We start from the raw sequence: 18340 nt of genomic DNA, 5'->3' as shown, positions 1-18340 counted from the left end.
CCCGGGGCTTTCAAGGCGAGGACTTTAGCCGCTAGGCCACAGTGCCAGGCCCCGCTTACATGTTTTTAAAACCTGCTTAAGAAGTTCTCCTTCCACACCCAAGGTTATCCAAAAACTCCTTGCATTTTCTTCTAGTACTTTTTTTTGAAATTTTGTTAATTCATTATTTTATTATATCTCCAAATGTCTATTTATAAAAAGCTCCAATACTTACTAGGTAAATAGGAACCAACAGAAAAGAAGGTTAAGTTGCCAAGATGAATACATGAAAAAAATCAATTGCAAAGAAAAGAGTATAATTTCAAACAATATAAAAAGTGCTGAAACTTTGAACACTTCTTTTTCACACTGAGGGAAGTTGTTCAGAACATTATGTTTGACACAATGTTTTATTTAAAGCAGAGGGGCACTAATGAAATTGCCTATTCAGAAAGTCATAAATAAGAGCAAAAATATCCCTAAATCTTTAGGTATCAATTTTCCACATCAATCATCTCTGTTTTTCTCAAAACTAGCATTGCTCTATAATGTTTTCTCATTCCCCTGACATCTTGGTTTTGCACAATATGACTTCAGAAACAACTGTCAAAACAACTGATTTGATTATATCCAAGATTTTAAAGACTGACTAAACAAGTGCTTTATAGAAATAGCTCATTTTACAAAGCTCTGATATTTTCTTGTATTTTCTTCATTTATTTATTTATTTTTTATTAATTACTTCTAGTACTTTTTACTAGAAAAATATTTACTAAATAAAGAATATTTACTAGATAAAAAAATACTTTTTACTAGAAAAATATTACTATATTTATTATTGCCTAGAATCTTATTTCAAAGATGTTTTCCATTTAGTATTTTTTTAAAGATTTATTTTTATTGAAAAGTTAGATACACAGAGTGGAGAAGAGTCAGAGAGGAAGCTCTTAAGTCTGATGATTCACTCCAAGTGACCACAATGGTCGGAGGTATGCTGATCCGAAACCAGGAGCCCAGGGCCTCTTCAGGGTCTCCCACATGGGTGAGGGTTCCAAGGCTTTGAGCCGTCCCCGACTGCTTTCCCAGGCCACAAGCAGGGAGCTGGATGGGAAGCAGGGCTGCTGGCACTAGAACTGGTGTCCATATGGGATCCTGGTGCTTGCAAGGTGAGGACTTCAGCCACGAGGCTACCGCGCCAGACCCATTTAGTATTTTTAATTGAACCAGTTGTGAGGTAGGAAGTGGACACAGTCAATATGCTTAAATAAGCTGTTGTATCCACTGAAACAAACCACATGTGAATTAAACTCATACAACATTAAAGATGGATGGACCAGTAAATTTACTAAGAAACCATCCAAGTCTGTGTCTTCGTTAGGGAGGGTGACATGGATTTGAGCCTCAAGGGCAGACCAGTGAGGACTGGGGACAGCAAAGAGAGCTGGCAACCTGCCAGGTGGCAGTTGGGGTTGTGGTGGGTGCCAGGAGGTGGCATTCACTTACACCGTGGAGCTTCATGTAGAGGCCACAGGCGTTGCAGACAGGCTCCCCCTCAGCATTGCGGCGCCACAGTGTGGTGGTGGTTGTCTGGCAGTTGGCACAGGAGAGGCCCACCCGGCGGGAAGCAGACTGCAACACAGAGAGGAGAGCCTTGGAAGCTGCTTCTGCAGAGCCAGCCTCCCTGAACAGGCGGCAGGCTCCAGCCAGGCCCAGTCATGCCATTTCATGGCAGAAGAAAGGCTATGCCAGCAGAAAAGCAGCTCTGTAGGCAGAGAAGCATCTGACAGAGTGGGAATTCACATAGACTGCAGGTGTGGATGGGAATCACTACATCCCCATGGCTTCCAAGGCAGAATGGACCTTGGGATTTGAAGAAAGGGATGTATTATTTGACTCCTCTATCCCTCGCCATCTCCCATCTAATATCATGAAAGCCAGTGATGCTGATCAAAACTAAATTACCTTTTAAAAGAGCATGGAACCAAGAACCAAATTTCAGTTCTAGTCAATGAACCTAATGCAAATTGCTTAACCTCTGGGCTTGGGATTTTAGCAACCTTCCTCATGGGGCTACTGTGAATGTAGAAGACCTTCAAGTCAACACTGGCTGGGGAGCCAATGAGTCTGGGTTCCGACTGCATGTGGGAGACTCCCTGTTGCTGTGACTGTGGGGGAGCTTCACTGGCTTTCTGAGTCCCACTTCTCACTTCGCTATATCAGAGGGGTTGAACTTGAAGGTTTAGTACACCCTGGCAATTCATGCCAAACCCAAAGGTGGGAGAAATTACTCACTTCCAGTCCCCTACCCAGCCTCTCAACCCACACCCTCAAGTCCCCAAATTCAAAAGCAGAGGCTGTCCAGCTAAGGTGAGAGCCTTGGAGCTAGGTACCAGGAGGAGCGGGGTGCAGAGGAGCCCCGCTGCACAGGACTCTGCTTACCAGCCGGCGCTGTGGCTTGATAAGGGGCCTGTTGATGCCGTTCATCTTGTGGTAGAGGCCACAGGCATTGCACAGGTAGTGTCCCGTCCCATCCCGCCTCCACAGCGGAGTGGACATGGCCCCGCAGTTGACACATTCTCTGCCTTCTGAGAAGTCATCAAACATATCTACTGGATGAGAGAAGAGAGGGGGGAAGACACAGAGGATTAACTCTTTGCCGATGTCCAGCAACCTTGTGTTTGAACATTTGGAAACCACAGAAATAAGGCCCCTTCCACAGGAAAAAAGAAGGACCACTTTGAGTTGCTTGCCGCTCCCTTCCTCTCACTCCAACACACAGGGCAGCAGTTCCATGGACTGCAATGGGAAGTGGACATTTCGGCCCAGTTGCTGCAGGTGTAGCAGGCTTTTTGGAGCCGGAAAGGTGTGAGTAGGTAGCGGCCACCAGCAGCCCATGCTGGAAGGCAGGACAAGATTTCACCCAGCTCCTGCCTTCAGGGCTCAGAGCCCCCAAGTCTGAGATCGGAAAGACCTTCTCCCACCCTGTCCCCAACTCAAAATTAAGATTATTTTCCTTTTGGAATAAAAATACAACAGCTATGTTCTTTAGGAAAATGAGAAAGTGTAAACAAGTATATAGAAAATAATTATTTTTACCAGAGTTTAAGGATTTTGTTCTATTACATCCTTGGCAAAAGTTTCTAGGGTGACAGATGATTTCTGCCTGAGCGAGGTCAAGCTGTATAATTTGAGCCCTTCTTTTGCGTAATACCAAAGTATTTCTCTATATCATGAGTTTTTATTACCTAATTTTAGCACAGTGTAAGATCGTTGCATGTGAACACTCCATATTTAACTGTTATTGTTCAATGATTACTCTGTCCTTCCTAATTTTGTTTGTTTCACAGATCATTTCATGGGTTTGTCTTTATTCCTTAGGATACTCTCCTAGAATTAAAATTGTCTAAGTCAAAGGGAGCAGCTTTCTTCCTAAGTTTTTGAAACCCCCAAACTGAGTTCATTCCCCCCTGTTTCTGTATGTCCTGCTAACATATTGGCCGTATTTTCTTGCTTACTGGCGCTTAAAGTCAAGGTATACATTTAAGTCAAGGCACCTTGAAGCTGACCACGTGCGAGTTTACCCTTGCACTCAAGGTTGCCATCCTTCACTTTCACTCACTCAACCCTCCTTCCCCATCCCCTGTATCTTCAGAAAGGGCAAGTTTCACTTTCTCGCTGTCTTAGTGAAGGGAGGATGGGCTAGTTTTCGGCTCCCTGTCATCTGTATAATTCCTGGTTCAGAACTTCAAGAAGCCCCTGAGACTCCATGCTATCCTGATTTTCTGTTCCTAACCATAGCTACCTTGGTCTTTACATTATCGTTGTCCTATTGCCAGAGCAAGTGTACAGAGCCCTGCTTCCAGTGCAGAGGGATATATGAGGGGCAGGGGACAGGTGGATGGAGGGTCTGTCCAATAGGATCCAGCTCTAGGATTTAAAGCTGGACCCTCTGCTAGTTCCACAGATCAGCTCCTTGCTGTAAGGGAATGTGGGCAGGAGGAGAATAGGGCAGTGGGCAGGGGTTGGGGGAGTAAGGACTTACCCCTCAACTCTGTGTACACAAACAGTCATTTGCACCTGCAAACAGGTAGCTGTGTGCCCGCACCAAGTAAATAGTATGCAGGTGTGAGGGGCTGTTTGCTTAGGCCAGGGAGCTGAGCACAGCTGGCACAAGAAAGGCTATTTTTACACCTGGGTCACATGGAGGGCCTGCCACAAGGTCACCTGCCTTCAGGGGTGACTGCTATCTGTGGCTCATTCCCATCTAGACTCTGTCATCTGCGCCATCCTCACCACCTCTGCAGCCTGTCAGTCCGGCTCCTTGAACTGGACCCTCCGGTGAAGAACTATAAAGGCCAGGAGTTTACAAAAGGAACTAGGACCCCGCTCAGCTCCAAGGGGCAGGGAATGCTAGCGGTGTCATTTTGTCCAGCTTTGTGTCAAACACTAGATGGCACTACAGTTTCAAAACTAAACCGAGACTCCACAGTTGGGTCTTATTCTCACTTGGGGGAGATTCTGCAGATCATCTTTCTAGTCCAAATCTAGCACATACTCAAAAATGGACAGGATATTAAAATGAACTCTGATTTAACTATTATCCAACCTCCAACAACTTGTGCCTAATCTTGTCCCACCTTTATACCTCTGCCCACTTCCCCCTTTCCTGTATTACTGAAGGAAATCCCAGATAGCCTTATCATTTATTCATAAATGTCCCAGTATGTTGCTCTAAAAGATAAAGATTCACATTCTTCCTCTTTTAAAGATAAGCAAACCAGCTTCTTTCCTACATCCTGGTCTATTTTAAACACAACAAAAAGAAAGAAAGAAAAAAAAACTCATGGTGTTTTTTCTGGTTTGGAAGAAAGACTGTCCCTTCTCATCTTGAATCCTGTTTTATACACAATGACAGAATCTTATGGAAAGATCTAGAACTCTGGCAATTATTCCTCAGCTACTGCAAAGTTCCTTTAGGCTTGCCTCAGAGAAAGGGTTACACGTTCAAGCAGCTATTTCACTGGCCAGGTAAAGTCATTGGAGGTTGGCAAATATGTATTTGTCACTGACAAATATTTACTAAGCATCTGTATTTAAGCACACCCATGGCTGTCACAGGAGCTAACAGAGAGCTTTGTTCTCAGAATGCCAATGATCTAGTGAGGCCAATTGGATGTGAATATCAATAATGAGTAACGCTATTACTCAATGCATTTTCGGAACATACCTTCAACTGACTGGTGAAACTGGTGGCAGGCTCTACCCAGACAGAATAGGAGGTATGGAAGTCCAACCCAGATACTAGTTTGACCTAGATAGAAGGGTCATGTGTTACCAGAACAGCCAAAGGAAAGATTTGGATGGAAGGGACTGGCCATATTTCCTCAGGACACCCAGTGAGCCACATGCAGGTCACCCTACAACCACACCTGCAAATCTTCAGGAGTTTCCACATTTTCTACTACAAAATCCTGCCTTCTGTGCCTGGTGCGGTAGACTAGTGGATCCCTTATGGGGACCAGTTCTAATCCTGCAGGCCCCATTTACCATCCAGCTCCCTGCTTGTGGCCTGGGAAAGCAGTCAATGATGGCCCAAAGCCTTGGGACCCTGTACCCTCATGGGAAACCCAGAAAAGGCTCCTGGCTCCTGGCTTCAGATTGGCTCAATTCTGGCCATTGTGGCCACTTGGGGAGTGAATCATCAGATGGAAGATCTTCCTGTCTGTCTCTCCTCCTCCTCCCTGTAGATCTCATTTTCCAATAAAAATAAATATTTAAAAAAATCCTTCCAATCTACCTACCTGCTCAATGAGATGTTACATACATTTTTAAAATGACATTATATAGACAAGGCACTCATGGAGTCATATGTCCCATGATGTTAAATTCAGAAATGCAGCACACAAAATACCAAATGTACTAACAGGAAAGACTACCAGGCACTTTCATAAGATCAAAGATCAAATTCCATGAACTTTTCTTTTGTAAAAGCAACATCCTAGGAAGTCATAATTTCCTACTTTTTTTTAAAGATTTATTTATTTTTATTACAAAGTCAGATATACAGAGAGGAGGAGAGACAGAGAGGAAGATCTTCCATCTGATGATTCACTCCCCAAGTGAGCCGCAACGGCCAGTGCGCGCCAATCCGAAGCCAGGAACCAGGAACCTCCTCCAGGTCTCGCATGTGGGTGCAGGGTCCCAGTGCTCTGGGTTGTCCTCGATTGCTTTCCCAGGCCACAAGCAGGGAGCTGGATGGGAAGTGGAGCTGCCGGGATTAGAACCGGTGCCCATATGGGATCCCAGGGCTTTCAAGGCGAGGACTTTAGCCGCTAGGCCACGCCACTGGGCCCCATAATTTCCTACTTTAAAATTTTTTGACAAAATACAGGCAGGCATTTGGTGCAGCAGCTAAGATGCCCCTTGTAATGCCTGCACTGACACCAGCATCCCATTTGTGGGGCCTGGTTCAAATCCTGGCTGCTATGCTCTGGCTCAGCTTCCCGACAATGCACACCTGGAGAGGCAGCAGAAGCCAGTTCAAGTGGTCTCTGCCAACCACACTGGGGATACCTGGATTAAATTTCATATCCTTGGCATCGGTCTGGCTTCACCCTGGCTACTGTGGGTATTTGGAGAATAAACTAGCACATGAATGCTCTCTCTCATCAAATAAACCAAAATCAAATCAAACATAGCTGCAGCTCCTAACCCACACTGGGGAAGAGATGATTGGATCTCTGAGCTCTGACATGCATTTTTTTCCCTCCTGGACTGAAGGACTGAGGGAATAAATTTCAAACCCTGCTGCCTAAGCACCCAGCTTGGGGGAAGTAGGGCTTAAAGGCTATGAGCCCCGAACTAGAACCTTCCTATACCATTACAGGAAAGGCTTTGGGGGCAACCATAATGCAAGGGAGAAAGTCAGAGTTATGGCATCTGCTGGAACACAGTCACACCTACCCAGTGCTGGGCAGCAAGGGAATGAGTCCAACCCCTTGGGAGACAGTGGGAATCCAGCCCTGGGAAGCCGGTCAGCATCACCCCCACCTTGGAAGGAAAGAGTTGTAATAATAGTTGTAAAGTCCTCTGCAAATAAGAGGAAAAACTTACAACAATGGCTGTAAAGTGCTCTGCAAACACCAAATGAGATAACAATGATGGATTATTGTTGGGAGCCTGGAGTTGGAGAAGCTGCAGGCAAGAGGGAAGTCCAGGGACAAACCTTAGTGCTGGGTTATTGGGGAGGAGGGAGGTCAGATAAAATAGCTAGGAGATTCGGGAATCTGACCTTTTCTCAAACCATTGGGGCCATTCCCAGAATAGCCTATTGCCTCCAGACTTGCCTGGGGGTTTGAACCTGCAGATTGGGAACTGCCTGCAGCACAAGACTTGATAGTCAGTGTGCCATGATGGGTGAGTTCTCAAAGCTGCTTCTCAGGAGTAACACCAATTAATAATCATTATAGCAAGCAGAAACACTAAATGGGTCCTAACCCAGAAGATGAGGATCTAACTCATTTCTACCCATGCACCACATCAGCCTGACTGCCTAGGCTTCTAAGGTAGAGTGGAAATTCCTAGGAATTAAGGCAAAATTACTCCAGCTCTGAAAGAAAATGCAGGCCAGGAGGTTGAAGGATCCCACCCCTGAATTCCCTACAGAGAAACCGCTGCAAACACTCTGACCTCTCCCCTGACCTGTCCCATCCATCTTGGGGCACCCATCCACCTAGGCTTTGCTAGAGGGACAGATAAAAGGAAACAATCCATGGTGGGAGAAAAAAAGGTAGAGGATGAAGGGAGAGGGAGATAAGAGGGACATCAGAAGCCGGGATCATGGCTGGCAGTATCTGCCTTGCAGTTCTCTGCTCACTGCAAGGAGACCCTCACCCTGGCATTCTCTACTGGGCTTCATACAGCTCAAACATTTGCTGTGTCTGCTGTTGTGGCCCCTACAGGGAGTACAAGACATACAGGCACATACCAGAAAATTGGGAGTCAAGTCTCCATGCAGAGGTGTTGGGGTCTAGCTGGAGACACATAAAACAAAAGCCAGGAGAAGCTTCCTGGGGAAGGCCCTAGAGGGACTACTATGGAGTGGCCGCCTGTCCAGAGACAGACCTTCCTCTGGGAACAGAAGAGGCTTCAGGAACAAAGTCCCTGACTCCACCCAGATGTTCCACCCAGAGGTCTCCAGAGACTGGGCCTGGATCTGGGCCTTGGCTAGCGGCTGGGCCTGGGGCATAAGCAGCAAACAAATCCCAAGGTCTTTCTGCCAGCCCTTGAGCCTTTGTTCTGGGCTTCGTCAGGCCCAGGCAGATGCTTGTGACAGGAGGCTGCAAGGGGAGGGCCTGTGGCTCCACAGCGCTGGCCAGATGGGGATTACAGTGCCTATTTTGGAAGCTCCCGCAGTGGTTGCTCAGAAGTGGTTAGTACAAGGCCTAGCTGGGGTGGCCCAGTGGTGCGAGACCTCTGCCGCTGGCTACAAAAGAGCAGACTGAGGATGGTGGAGGTGGCACTGGGCCACCAGCTATGGGTCTCCTAGCAGAGCTCCAGCATTGGCCTTGGGTTTTAACAAAAATCAGCAAAGACATCATGAAAGGAAGGCAGAAGCAAGAAAACCCTCAAGAAAGGAGGAAGAGGGGGAGGAAGGAGGCAGAAATAGAGGAGCAGGAGGTGTAAGGGTGAATGCTCTAGGAGAGTCTTCAGTATGTCTTCAAGTCCTAAGGAAGGAGGGCTTACACACTGCAGAGAGGACTCCCGGTGCCCTGTGCAGAGTCAAATTGTAGTCCATCCCTGTGGGCCATGCAACTCCCTTAGCAGACCAAAAGTTCCCTGTTCCCTGCCTGTGCTCCCAAGTGGTCTGCATCCTAGAGGGGTCCTGTGGGAGGCTGGCTCAGGAAAGGGATGTTGCTGAGGCCTATTGCTTTAAATGATTTTTTTTTTTAATCTGCTTGAAAGGCAAAGAAAGAGAAAGAGAGAGAGAAAGAAAAAAAGAAAAAGAGAAAGAGAAAGAAAGAAAGAAAGAAGGAAAGAAAGAAAGAAAGAAAGAAAGAAAGAAAGAAAGAAAGAAAGAAAGAAAGAAAGAAAGAAAGAAAGAAAGAAAGAAAGAAAGAAAGAGAAAGAGAGAGAGAGAAAGAAGCAGGGAAGAAGTGGTTGGGGAGCAAACTTCCATTCTCTGGTTCACTCGGAAGCGAAAAGCTGGAACTCGGCCTGACAAGGACTTAAGTTTTTGAGCCATCACCCGCTGCCTCCCGGAGTATTCAGGAAGCTGCTTTGGAAACCAGAGTGGCCAGGACTGGAACTGTCATTCCAATATGAAGTGTGGGCATCCCCAGTACACAATGTAGTTTAGAAAACAAGCCGAGGGCCTGGCACCGTGGCCTAGTGGCTAAAGTCCTCGCCTTGAATGCACCAGGATCCCATATGGGCACTGGTTCTAATCCCGCAGCTCCATTTCCCATCCAGTTCCCTGCTTGTGGCCTGGGAAAGCAGTGGAGGACAAAAGGAAAGCCTTGGGACCCTGCACAAGCGTGGGAGGCCTGGAGGAAATTCCTGGTTCCTGGCTTCAGTTTCAGATTGGCACAGTACCAGCCGTTGTGCTCACTTGAGGAGTGAATCATCAGACAGAAGATCTTCCTCTCTGTCTCTCCTCTTCTCTCTATATCTGACTTTGAAATAAAAATAAATAAATCTTGAAAAAGAAAACAAGCTGAATCCAGCACCCATGCCTTGGTTTTTCAACAAAAGTAAAACAAAACAAACAAACAAATAAAAACAAAAAAAAGAAAGAAAAAGGAAACAAGCCTTACCCAGGACCAACAGCCAGTAAACAGTAGTGCTGGGACTAAACCCAAGCTGGCCCATCAACCTCATAAACCCAGTACAACTCCATCAGCTCCTGCCTAAACATACCTTGATTATCCTATTGAGGCTCAACTCTGCCCAGATGCAGGTGGGAGTTCAAAACTCACTTGCAATGTACATTGTTGGCAAAGGCTGTAAGCAGCCCAGGACCTACCATGCACGCCAACTCCCCCAGTTCATCTGCTCTCTGAAACTTTCCATGCCTGTTTCAATATTCTCTACAGCCCACCTATTCAAGGAAATGCTTCCTCACCTTCATCATTGTCAAGATTAGGCAGTGAGAACTTCAAGAGTCCCTACATATGGGAACATAATGACAGCATGAAAGATTTCCCAGCAAAACACAGGGTCAGTCACACGTTCCAGGAGAAGTCTCTGCAGGTTTTAGAATTCACACTTGAGCTTCAGCCATGATTCTGTCAGGGGAGCCTGCACTGTGCAGTGCTAAGTCTGCATGGGATAGACTGCTGATTACTATTGAGAATACGAAGTATGGTGTCAGTCTCAACAGTCACAGCCCTTAGATGGCCAGGAAATGGTCACCTGGGCCCTTCCCACCTGCAAATGAAGGACTGAGACACTGCTTCAAAGGTAGGAAAAGTAAAGGGTATATTGGAAAGACTGTATTGTGTTTTAAATTTATATATATATATGGAAGATAGAGTCATGGTAGGAGAGAGAGAGATAAAGATCTTCCATCTGCTTGGTTCACTTCCTACACAACTGCAAGAGCCAGGGCTAGGCCAGGCTGGAGCCAGGAGCCAGGAGCCAGTTCCAGGTCTCCTAAGCAGTTAGCTGGCAGGGACCCAAGGACTTGGGCAGTCTTCCACTGCTCTCCCAGTTACATCAGAAAGGAGCAGGATAGGAAGTGGAGTAACAGAGACTTGAACTGGCATCCATATGAGGCAGCTTAATTTGTTATGCCACAACACTAGCCCTTTAAATAGCTAATTTGAAAACTTTACTATATATATCTATATATATATATATACACACACATAATACTATAAATATATGTATATATGTGTATATATGTATATACTTGACTACCTCTATATCTATTTATTTTGTACTTTGCGTAAAGGTTTTTTTAATATCAGAAAGAACATATGCCAAAGTGAATTAGTAGCCCACACTGGTGACAGACCGTATCTCTCCATATCCAGTTCCATGCTGCTCTTGGCTGGGCTGTACCACCTACAGGGCCCTGCACACCACAGAAACACAATGCACACCAACCCCTGTGATCTCATCAGAACCCACAGTGTCTGGAGAGGTAGCAGACCTACGGCAGGACAGTGAGAATTAGAGTGCTTGCTCCAGGCCTGCATGGCTGTCTGGCCACTGAGCTGCCATGTCCCCACACATACCTCATAGTTCAGCTATGACAGTCATCTATGTGGGCCAGAGGGCAGAACATAGGTTACAAACGTATACATGTTGAGTGCACTAAGATCCAGCCCATTCTTCCCAGAGGTAAAAATTGCTCTCATAACTCACTGCAAAACATTTTTAAAGGGGGAAATGTTATCTTTAAGATGTTCATGACAGGGCATGCACAGCATTTTAAGTTGTCACCTGCAGTGCCTGTCTCCCATATGGGGCGGGTTTGAATCCCAGCTGCTCCACTTCTGATCCAGTTCTCTGTTAATGATGGGAAAGCAGCAGAAGATGCCTCTAGGACTTGTAGGGTTTGGGCCCCTCCACCCACCTGGGAGACCCGAATGAAGCTCCTGCCCAGTCTAGCTTTGGCTGATGTAGCCATTTGAGGAATGAACAGAATGAATCACTGGATCTTTCTCTCTCTCTCCCACTTTGCTTTCAAACACACAAGTAAATTTTAAGATATATATATTATGTTCATGCCAAAACACTAAAAACAATCCAAATGCCTCATGGTAGGAGAAAAATATGGAAATGTGAGTTTTCTTTCTTTCTTTCTTTTTTTCTTTTTTTTAAGGTTTATCTGTTTTTACTGGAAAGTCAGATCTACAGAGAGACAGAGAAAGATCTTTCATTCCCTGGTTCTCTCCCCAAGTGGACACAATGGTTAGACCTGAGCTGATCTGAAATCAGGAGCTAAGAGCTTCTTCTGGATTTCCCACATGGGTGCAGGGTCCCAAGGCTTTGGACCATCCTCTACAGCTTTCTCAGGCCAAAAGCAGGAAGTGGACGGAAGTGGAGCATCAGGGATATGAACCCGCACCCATATGGGATTTTAGCGCTTGGGGGTAGAGGATTAGCTAGCTGAGCCAATGAGCCATTCCTTGATTTTAAAATAAAAAAAAACACAACAATTCTAAGAGCCACAGTCTCAAAAGTTTCTTTCCTATAACATGACTTGCAGTAGATAAGAACTTAACAAGCATCTCTAGGTAGAGTTGGAAGATTAGAGATGTCTACTCTATTTTCACTTTCCTAGGTCTTCTGTACCTAGGCACTTTTTTCTCCTCCTTGGGCTCTGGAGTTCTAACGATTGACAGCCCCCTCTGGGCTCAGGTGTCTGTTACAGCCTGACTGTCCTTCCCAGCCCTCCCAAGGGTACTGCTTCAGCAAGTGTGGGATGTGACATGAAGTTCTTACCCATACCCAAATCTGCCTGCCTCCAACACCTTACGATTCACAGGGAATGGGAAGTGTGGGGACGAGCCCTTACAGGGAGAGTGAAACAGCACAGTCCACAGGGAAGGCAGTTTGGCAATGTCTACCACCAGCTACAGTGCTGGCACCCCATATGGGTGCTGGTTTTGAGTCCCAGCGGCTCCACTTCTAATCCAGCTCCTTGCCAGCTGCCTGGAAAAGCAACAGAGGACAGCTCAAGTGCCTTGGCTCCTGCACACAGGTGACAGACCCGGAAGAAACTGCTGGTACCTAGTTTTAGCCTGCCTCAGTCTAGCCATTGTAGCTATTTGAGGAGTGAATCAATAGAAGGAAGAGCTCTCTGCATTTCTCTCTTTGTAGCTCTGCCTTTCAAGTAAATAAATCCAGGTGCACATGGAGGACACGGCAGTACATTGGAGTCTGCAGAGAACACCTGGTACCACAACAGAAGACAGAGGACAGAACAAATTCATCAATTACCCCAGCCAAGTGTTGGCTGTGAATATTTGGGCAAACGGAGGTTTTAAGGTGGACTATGTCAACCAATGGATTCTAGAGATTTCATTGTTCTTGGAGTGGTGAGATCAGCAGTAATTCAGAACTGCTGAGCTATCTAAACCTCTTGGGCAAGACCCTCAGAGCATGCTCCACATCAGGGACCCTTGGGTGGTATCGGGTGGCTGGACCCAGGGTGCAGAGGCATTTGGGAGGCTGGGTGTGGCTTCTCTTCTTATTCCCCCCCCTTCTCCCCGCAGGTACAGGAAGGGAAAAAAAAAACGAATGTGGAAATGGTGATCTCACCCACCTTCCTGTAGCCCTTGACCCTTATCACCCTAATCAACTATGCAAAAATCATCAAAAAATTTTAAAAAATGTATAAGTACACATGATCCAGAAATTCCATTTGCAAAAAGTAATCCTACAGAGATAGTGCCACTTGTGTGAAATGGCTTATGTACCAGGAAAGACATGGTGGTCTTTTTTTGCAATAACAGAAAACTGGAAAAATAAGTTTTATGTTCAACAGCAGGGTATTGGTGGATTCAATTAGGATATGCAATGTAGCCATAAAGATTAGCTCTTACTGTAGCAACATGGAAAGCTTTCCAATACAAGCTGTGAAATAGCAGAAGCAAAGAATAGTACACATGATACTCCCTTACAGAAAGAAGGTGAGCAGAATCCATATATGACTTATTGTGTGTTTATACAAAGGGCAGAAAAGGTTGTTTCCAGGGAGACATTCAGCAGCTCAGAGACATTTCTCACTGTGTGCATTGGGTATTTTTTAATACACGGGGATTGATTCCTAGCTGTAATAAAATTATATGCTCAATAAAGCAAATAAATATGCCATAGCATCCTTACTATTTCATGTAGTGACATATTTAGTTTAAAACAAGCAGGCTCCATTTTCTGATCTTTCCATAAATGCATCCGATTTTCTATGTGGCAGAGCAGATTTCATTTTTCAAGGGGGTCCTCAGGTTTGCTGTACTGAAGCTGCACCTACTGTCGCTTCTCACAGCACCCTAGTTCCTGCCCCAAGGAACCCCCAGCACCCTCTCCAAAGCAGGCTGGGGCCCCAGCCCCTGAGAGTTTTGGCTCATGGCCCTTGCTCCCTTCTTTATTATATGAAGATCAAGTTGGAGCTTTAGCCAAGGGTGACTTACAGCAGGCCAGTGTGAGCTGTGGGACACTGTGAGCCCTATCCGTTTGTCACAAGCTGGCAGGCTGGAAAGGAAATATTGAACAAATTGCCAGGGCAGCTCCCTCAGGACTTGAGACAATGGGCTGCAGGGAAAGGCCTTTCCTTCCAGGCCTGCAGCCGCCTGTCCAGAGAAAACAACTTCCCCTTCACTGTAAGCAATGGCAGCAGCCAGCCAGCCAGCCAGCAGGGGAGATTTATGGAGATATAATGTGACCTCTTTATTGCCCTGAGTGCTTGGAGGCGTTTCAGGGGAGATTTACGCCTTTCCGAAGGGGAGGTGAGCAAGGGTGTAGAAATTTATACGGGGAGACTGTTTTCCCCTCTCAAGGGTTTCTTGGGGATTACTTAATCAAACCAAGGTTAAGCTCCAATCGCCAGCACTTCACATCTTCTTCTCCTGCTAATCCACCCAGTTACCCTGCTACCCTGCAAGCTTTCTGCAGGAAACAAGAAACTCGGTGCCTAAGGTGAGTTGGGAGGGCTCTGGTTAGCTCTGACGGCAGTTATCACCAAGCCAAACCAGAAGTAAGGATGGAGACCACCTTCTGCAGGGCCAGGAGCTGGGCAGTATACACACTGCTGGTCTAGTCCTCAGGTCTTCTCTGTAGAGTGAGGCTGTTAAGTTGCACAACCCAGGTCCTTTTGAGCTAGAAAGTTCTTCAGATCAATCTCAGATCAATGCCGAGTCTATAAATTACTCTGCAATGCTGATTTTTCTGTCATTTGTTCCTTTCAGCTGCATAACCTTTTATCACAAGAAAATCTTGCTTGAGGAGGTCTGACTTAAACAGGGACAGGATTGTAGCTGATTGGGAAAAAGATAATGGGATGTCCTCCTCTCCAGTCCCCTCCCCATAGTGTCACACCCTCAAGGAAGGTCCTCCAAGCTCCATAGGATGTGGGGAACTGCCAAGAATTATCCAGGACTCTATACAAGTAAGGTGATTAGAGTCAACATAGGAGCTACTTATCAGAATTAAAGGAAGGGCAATGAAGACAAATTCCAGAATCAGAGGTGGAAATGTCCAACAACAGTAATTTTATATCCCCTGGTCTGGTCTCTAGAACTTGAAATATAAAGCTGATTTTCATTGGAAATACAGATTTTCAGAGACGCAGACACAGAAAGATCTCCGTCTGCTGGTTCATTCCCCAAACGGCCAGAGCGGAACCAATCTGAAGCCAACAGTCAGTTTTTTCTAGCTTTCCCAATGCAGATACAGGATCCCTAGGCTTTCAGCCATTCTCCTCTGCTTTCCCGGGCCATAAGCAGGGAGCTGGATGGGAAGTGGAGTAATCCCCAGTGACTATACAGGATCCCAGCGCTTGCAAGGGGAGGATGAGCCAGTTAAGCTCCTAATTCCTACAAAAATTACAACAGTGTAGAAAAATAATATGAAAACAAAATCATTATTATTTATTCCCAGAGGCAATAATGAGGTTGATACTTTATTATTCTCAAATCTTTCATGTCATTATTTTTATTTTAAAAATTTTAATTGTGGAAAGTCTGAGGAATAACGCCATCATTCCTTATTTCCTTCTACCATCTCAAATGTGACTACTATTCTGAATTTTGTGTACAGCCTTCCAAATTCATTTTCATACTTTCATATATAAATGTGCCACTGTACTGTTCTATGGATTTTTAAATGTGTATGAATACCTTCACACTATACATGACATTTATAAATTTATTTTAGAAAATATGAGCTATCTGGGCCCGGCGGCATGGCCTAGCGGCTAAAGTCCTCGCCTTGAAAGCACCAGGATCCCATATAGGCGCCGGTTCTAATCCCGGCAGCTCCACTTCCCATCCAGCTCCCTGCTTGTGGCCTGGGAAAGCAGTGGAGGACGGCCCAAAGCTTTGGGACCCTGCACCAGCGTGGGAGACCTGGAAGAGGTTCCTGGTTCCCGGCATCAGATTGGCGCATACCGGCCCATTGCAGCTCACTTGGGGAGTGAAACATCGGATGGAAGATCTTCCTCTCTGTCTCTCCTCTTCTCTGTATATCCAGCTTTCCAATAATAATAAAAAAAATCTTAAAAAAAAATATGAGCTATCTCCATCAATGAAAAAATAACAGCCTGGAACCCTCTATCCACTTTTGTGTAATGTTAACGTTTTACCACATTTGCATTGGCTACATTGAAACAATACAATGCAGATACCATCCACTGCTCTGTGCGTCTTATTATTCTAGTCTTTTTTTAAACCTACTGACATGTCTGAGTTTAAATTATGCATTTAATTAAAAGATATACATGAATCTATTTTGTGTTGATTTACAGCTTTTCATCATTTTATTTTTTCGTTTCCTAATTGTTAAGGATTTGAATGTATCCCTCAAAATTCATAGGTTGAAATCCTAGCCCTAAGGTGGAACCTTTGGGAGGTCCTAAGGTCATGAGGGTGGAACCCTCATGAACAGGATTAGTGACCTCATGAGACAGAAGAGCTTTCTCCCCTGACCTGCTCACATGAAGTCAGAGCAACAAGATGGCCACGGCAAGTCAGGAAGGAATCCCTCACCAGACACTGGACTGCCAAATAAATACCTTGGTATTGGACTACCTGCATTCCAAAACTGTGAAAAATACCATTATTGTTTAAGTCACCCCATCTAACCACGGTGTTCTTGTTCTGATATGGCAGTTAAAGTGTCCAAGACATTTACCAGTGCATATTTAGGTTGCTTTCCATCTTTGCTCTAATGGTAATGCTTCCTCAGGCATCCTTGTACATATCTGTTCATACATACAAGAAAAATTTCTCAAGGATATGTTAGACATGTCACAGCCAATTTCAGACGTATATACATAAAATATGTATATATGCTTCAATTTGGTTCTGCTTAACAACATATTGGTTAGCTGTTTCTAAGTTAAGCTGTAACAAACAGCCCCCAATCTCAGTGGCTTAGAACAGCAAGGATCTTTTCCTCCTTGCTGTTCACACTATATTTAAGTTGGCTGAAGTTTTGCTGGAGCTGAGTGCTTCTGTCTGGAAGTCAGGCTGAACAAGAAACTTCTGTCTGAGTCACACCAGCCTCTTAGCAAGGGGCACAAGGGTTGGGAGAACATGTAATGGAGCTCAGTGTTTCTGCAGCAACTTCAAGTCACCTGTCTTGGATCAAAGTTAAGTCTTACAGCCTGCCCATGCCATTGGAGTGGGGGATGAACAGGGCAGTGGCCACTGATCCTAACTGGAACCTCACCACAAATGGCACATACTGAGAAATTTTTCCACATTTCAGCTTTAGGAGGATATTTTAGTTTTATGATGTAAAGGTACAGAACATTCACATTCTACTCCATAATTCCCACAGTTGTTCAGCTATACTTGATAGAAGGATCCAACGCTATGCCGGTCTTTTTAATACCATGGCTTCCCCATCCCTAATGCTTTGGCTGTATTTCAGCAAGTAAGTTTTCACTGCTGTAATATGCGGTAATGCGCATCACTGCTTTAGTTTCTGTGCCAGCACCTCTTTATTTTGCTTTGTTTTGATTTCTGATAGGGTGAGTTCTACTTTCTTAAGACTTCTTTTTAAAAATTTTCCTGGCTAGTATTGTATAATAACTCTTCCATATAAATTCTATAATCAGTTTGACAAGCTGCTTTTACAAAACTTTTTTGGGACGTTTCCTGGGATTGCATTAAAATTACAGATTTGGGGGAGGTTTGCATACAGAAAACTGCTAACCTTTCCAGTCCAACAGTATAGTACCTTCTCCCATCTAGCCATGGATGTTTTCATGACCATCAGGAAACTGAGTTTATTTCACAGTGATCTTGCCTAGATTTCCCATAATACAGATTATCTATAAACTCTTCATATTTATTTTAAAAAAAAGTGTACCAAATAATCTTGCCTTTAAATATACATATACACATACCTGATTTACTTGAAAGCCAGAATGAGCGGGGGGGGGGGGGGGGGGAGGGGGAGAGGGGGAGAGAGAGAGAGAGAGAGAGAGAGAGAAATCTTCCATCCAATGGCTTACCGCCCAAATAACTGCAACAGCGGGACAGCAGGAGTTAGGCCAGGCCGAAGCCAGGAGCCTGGAACCCCATCAAGGTCTCCCAAATGACTGACAGGGGCCCGTATACTTGGAGCCGACCACGCTGCCTTTCTGTCACATTTGCAAGAAGCAAAATTGGAGATGGAACAGTCA

General features: G+C 45.2%; 1 protein-coding gene across 2 annotated transcripts in view; it reads right to left on the bottom strand.

Annotated features, from left to right (window-relative positions):
- Positions 1-18340, bottom strand: part of GATA4 (GATA binding protein 4) — a 50004-nt gene that overhangs the window by 7205 nt on the left and 24459 nt on the right. The window contains exons 2-3 of one of the 2 annotated variants that reach the window (XM_004579103.2): positions 2419-2588; positions 1483-1608 (exon numbers count right to left, since the gene is read on the bottom strand). In XM_004579103.2, the coding sequence (XP_004579160.2) occupies positions 1483-1608; positions 2419-2588 (296 nt within the window). The remainder of the gene's footprint in view (positions 1-1482; positions 1609-2418; positions 2589-18340) is intronic. The other variant, XM_004579104.2, reaches the window with a different exon arrangement.

The sequence above is a fragment of the Ochotona princeps genome, chromosome 11 (genome assembly GCF_030435755.1).
Source record: "Ochotona princeps isolate mOchPri1 chromosome 11, mOchPri1.hap1, whole genome shotgun sequence".
In the NCBI taxonomy this organism is placed as follows: Eukaryota; Metazoa; Chordata; class Mammalia; order Lagomorpha; family Ochotonidae; genus Ochotona; species Ochotona princeps.
This window is presented reverse-complemented; position numbering and strand designations above follow the sequence as displayed.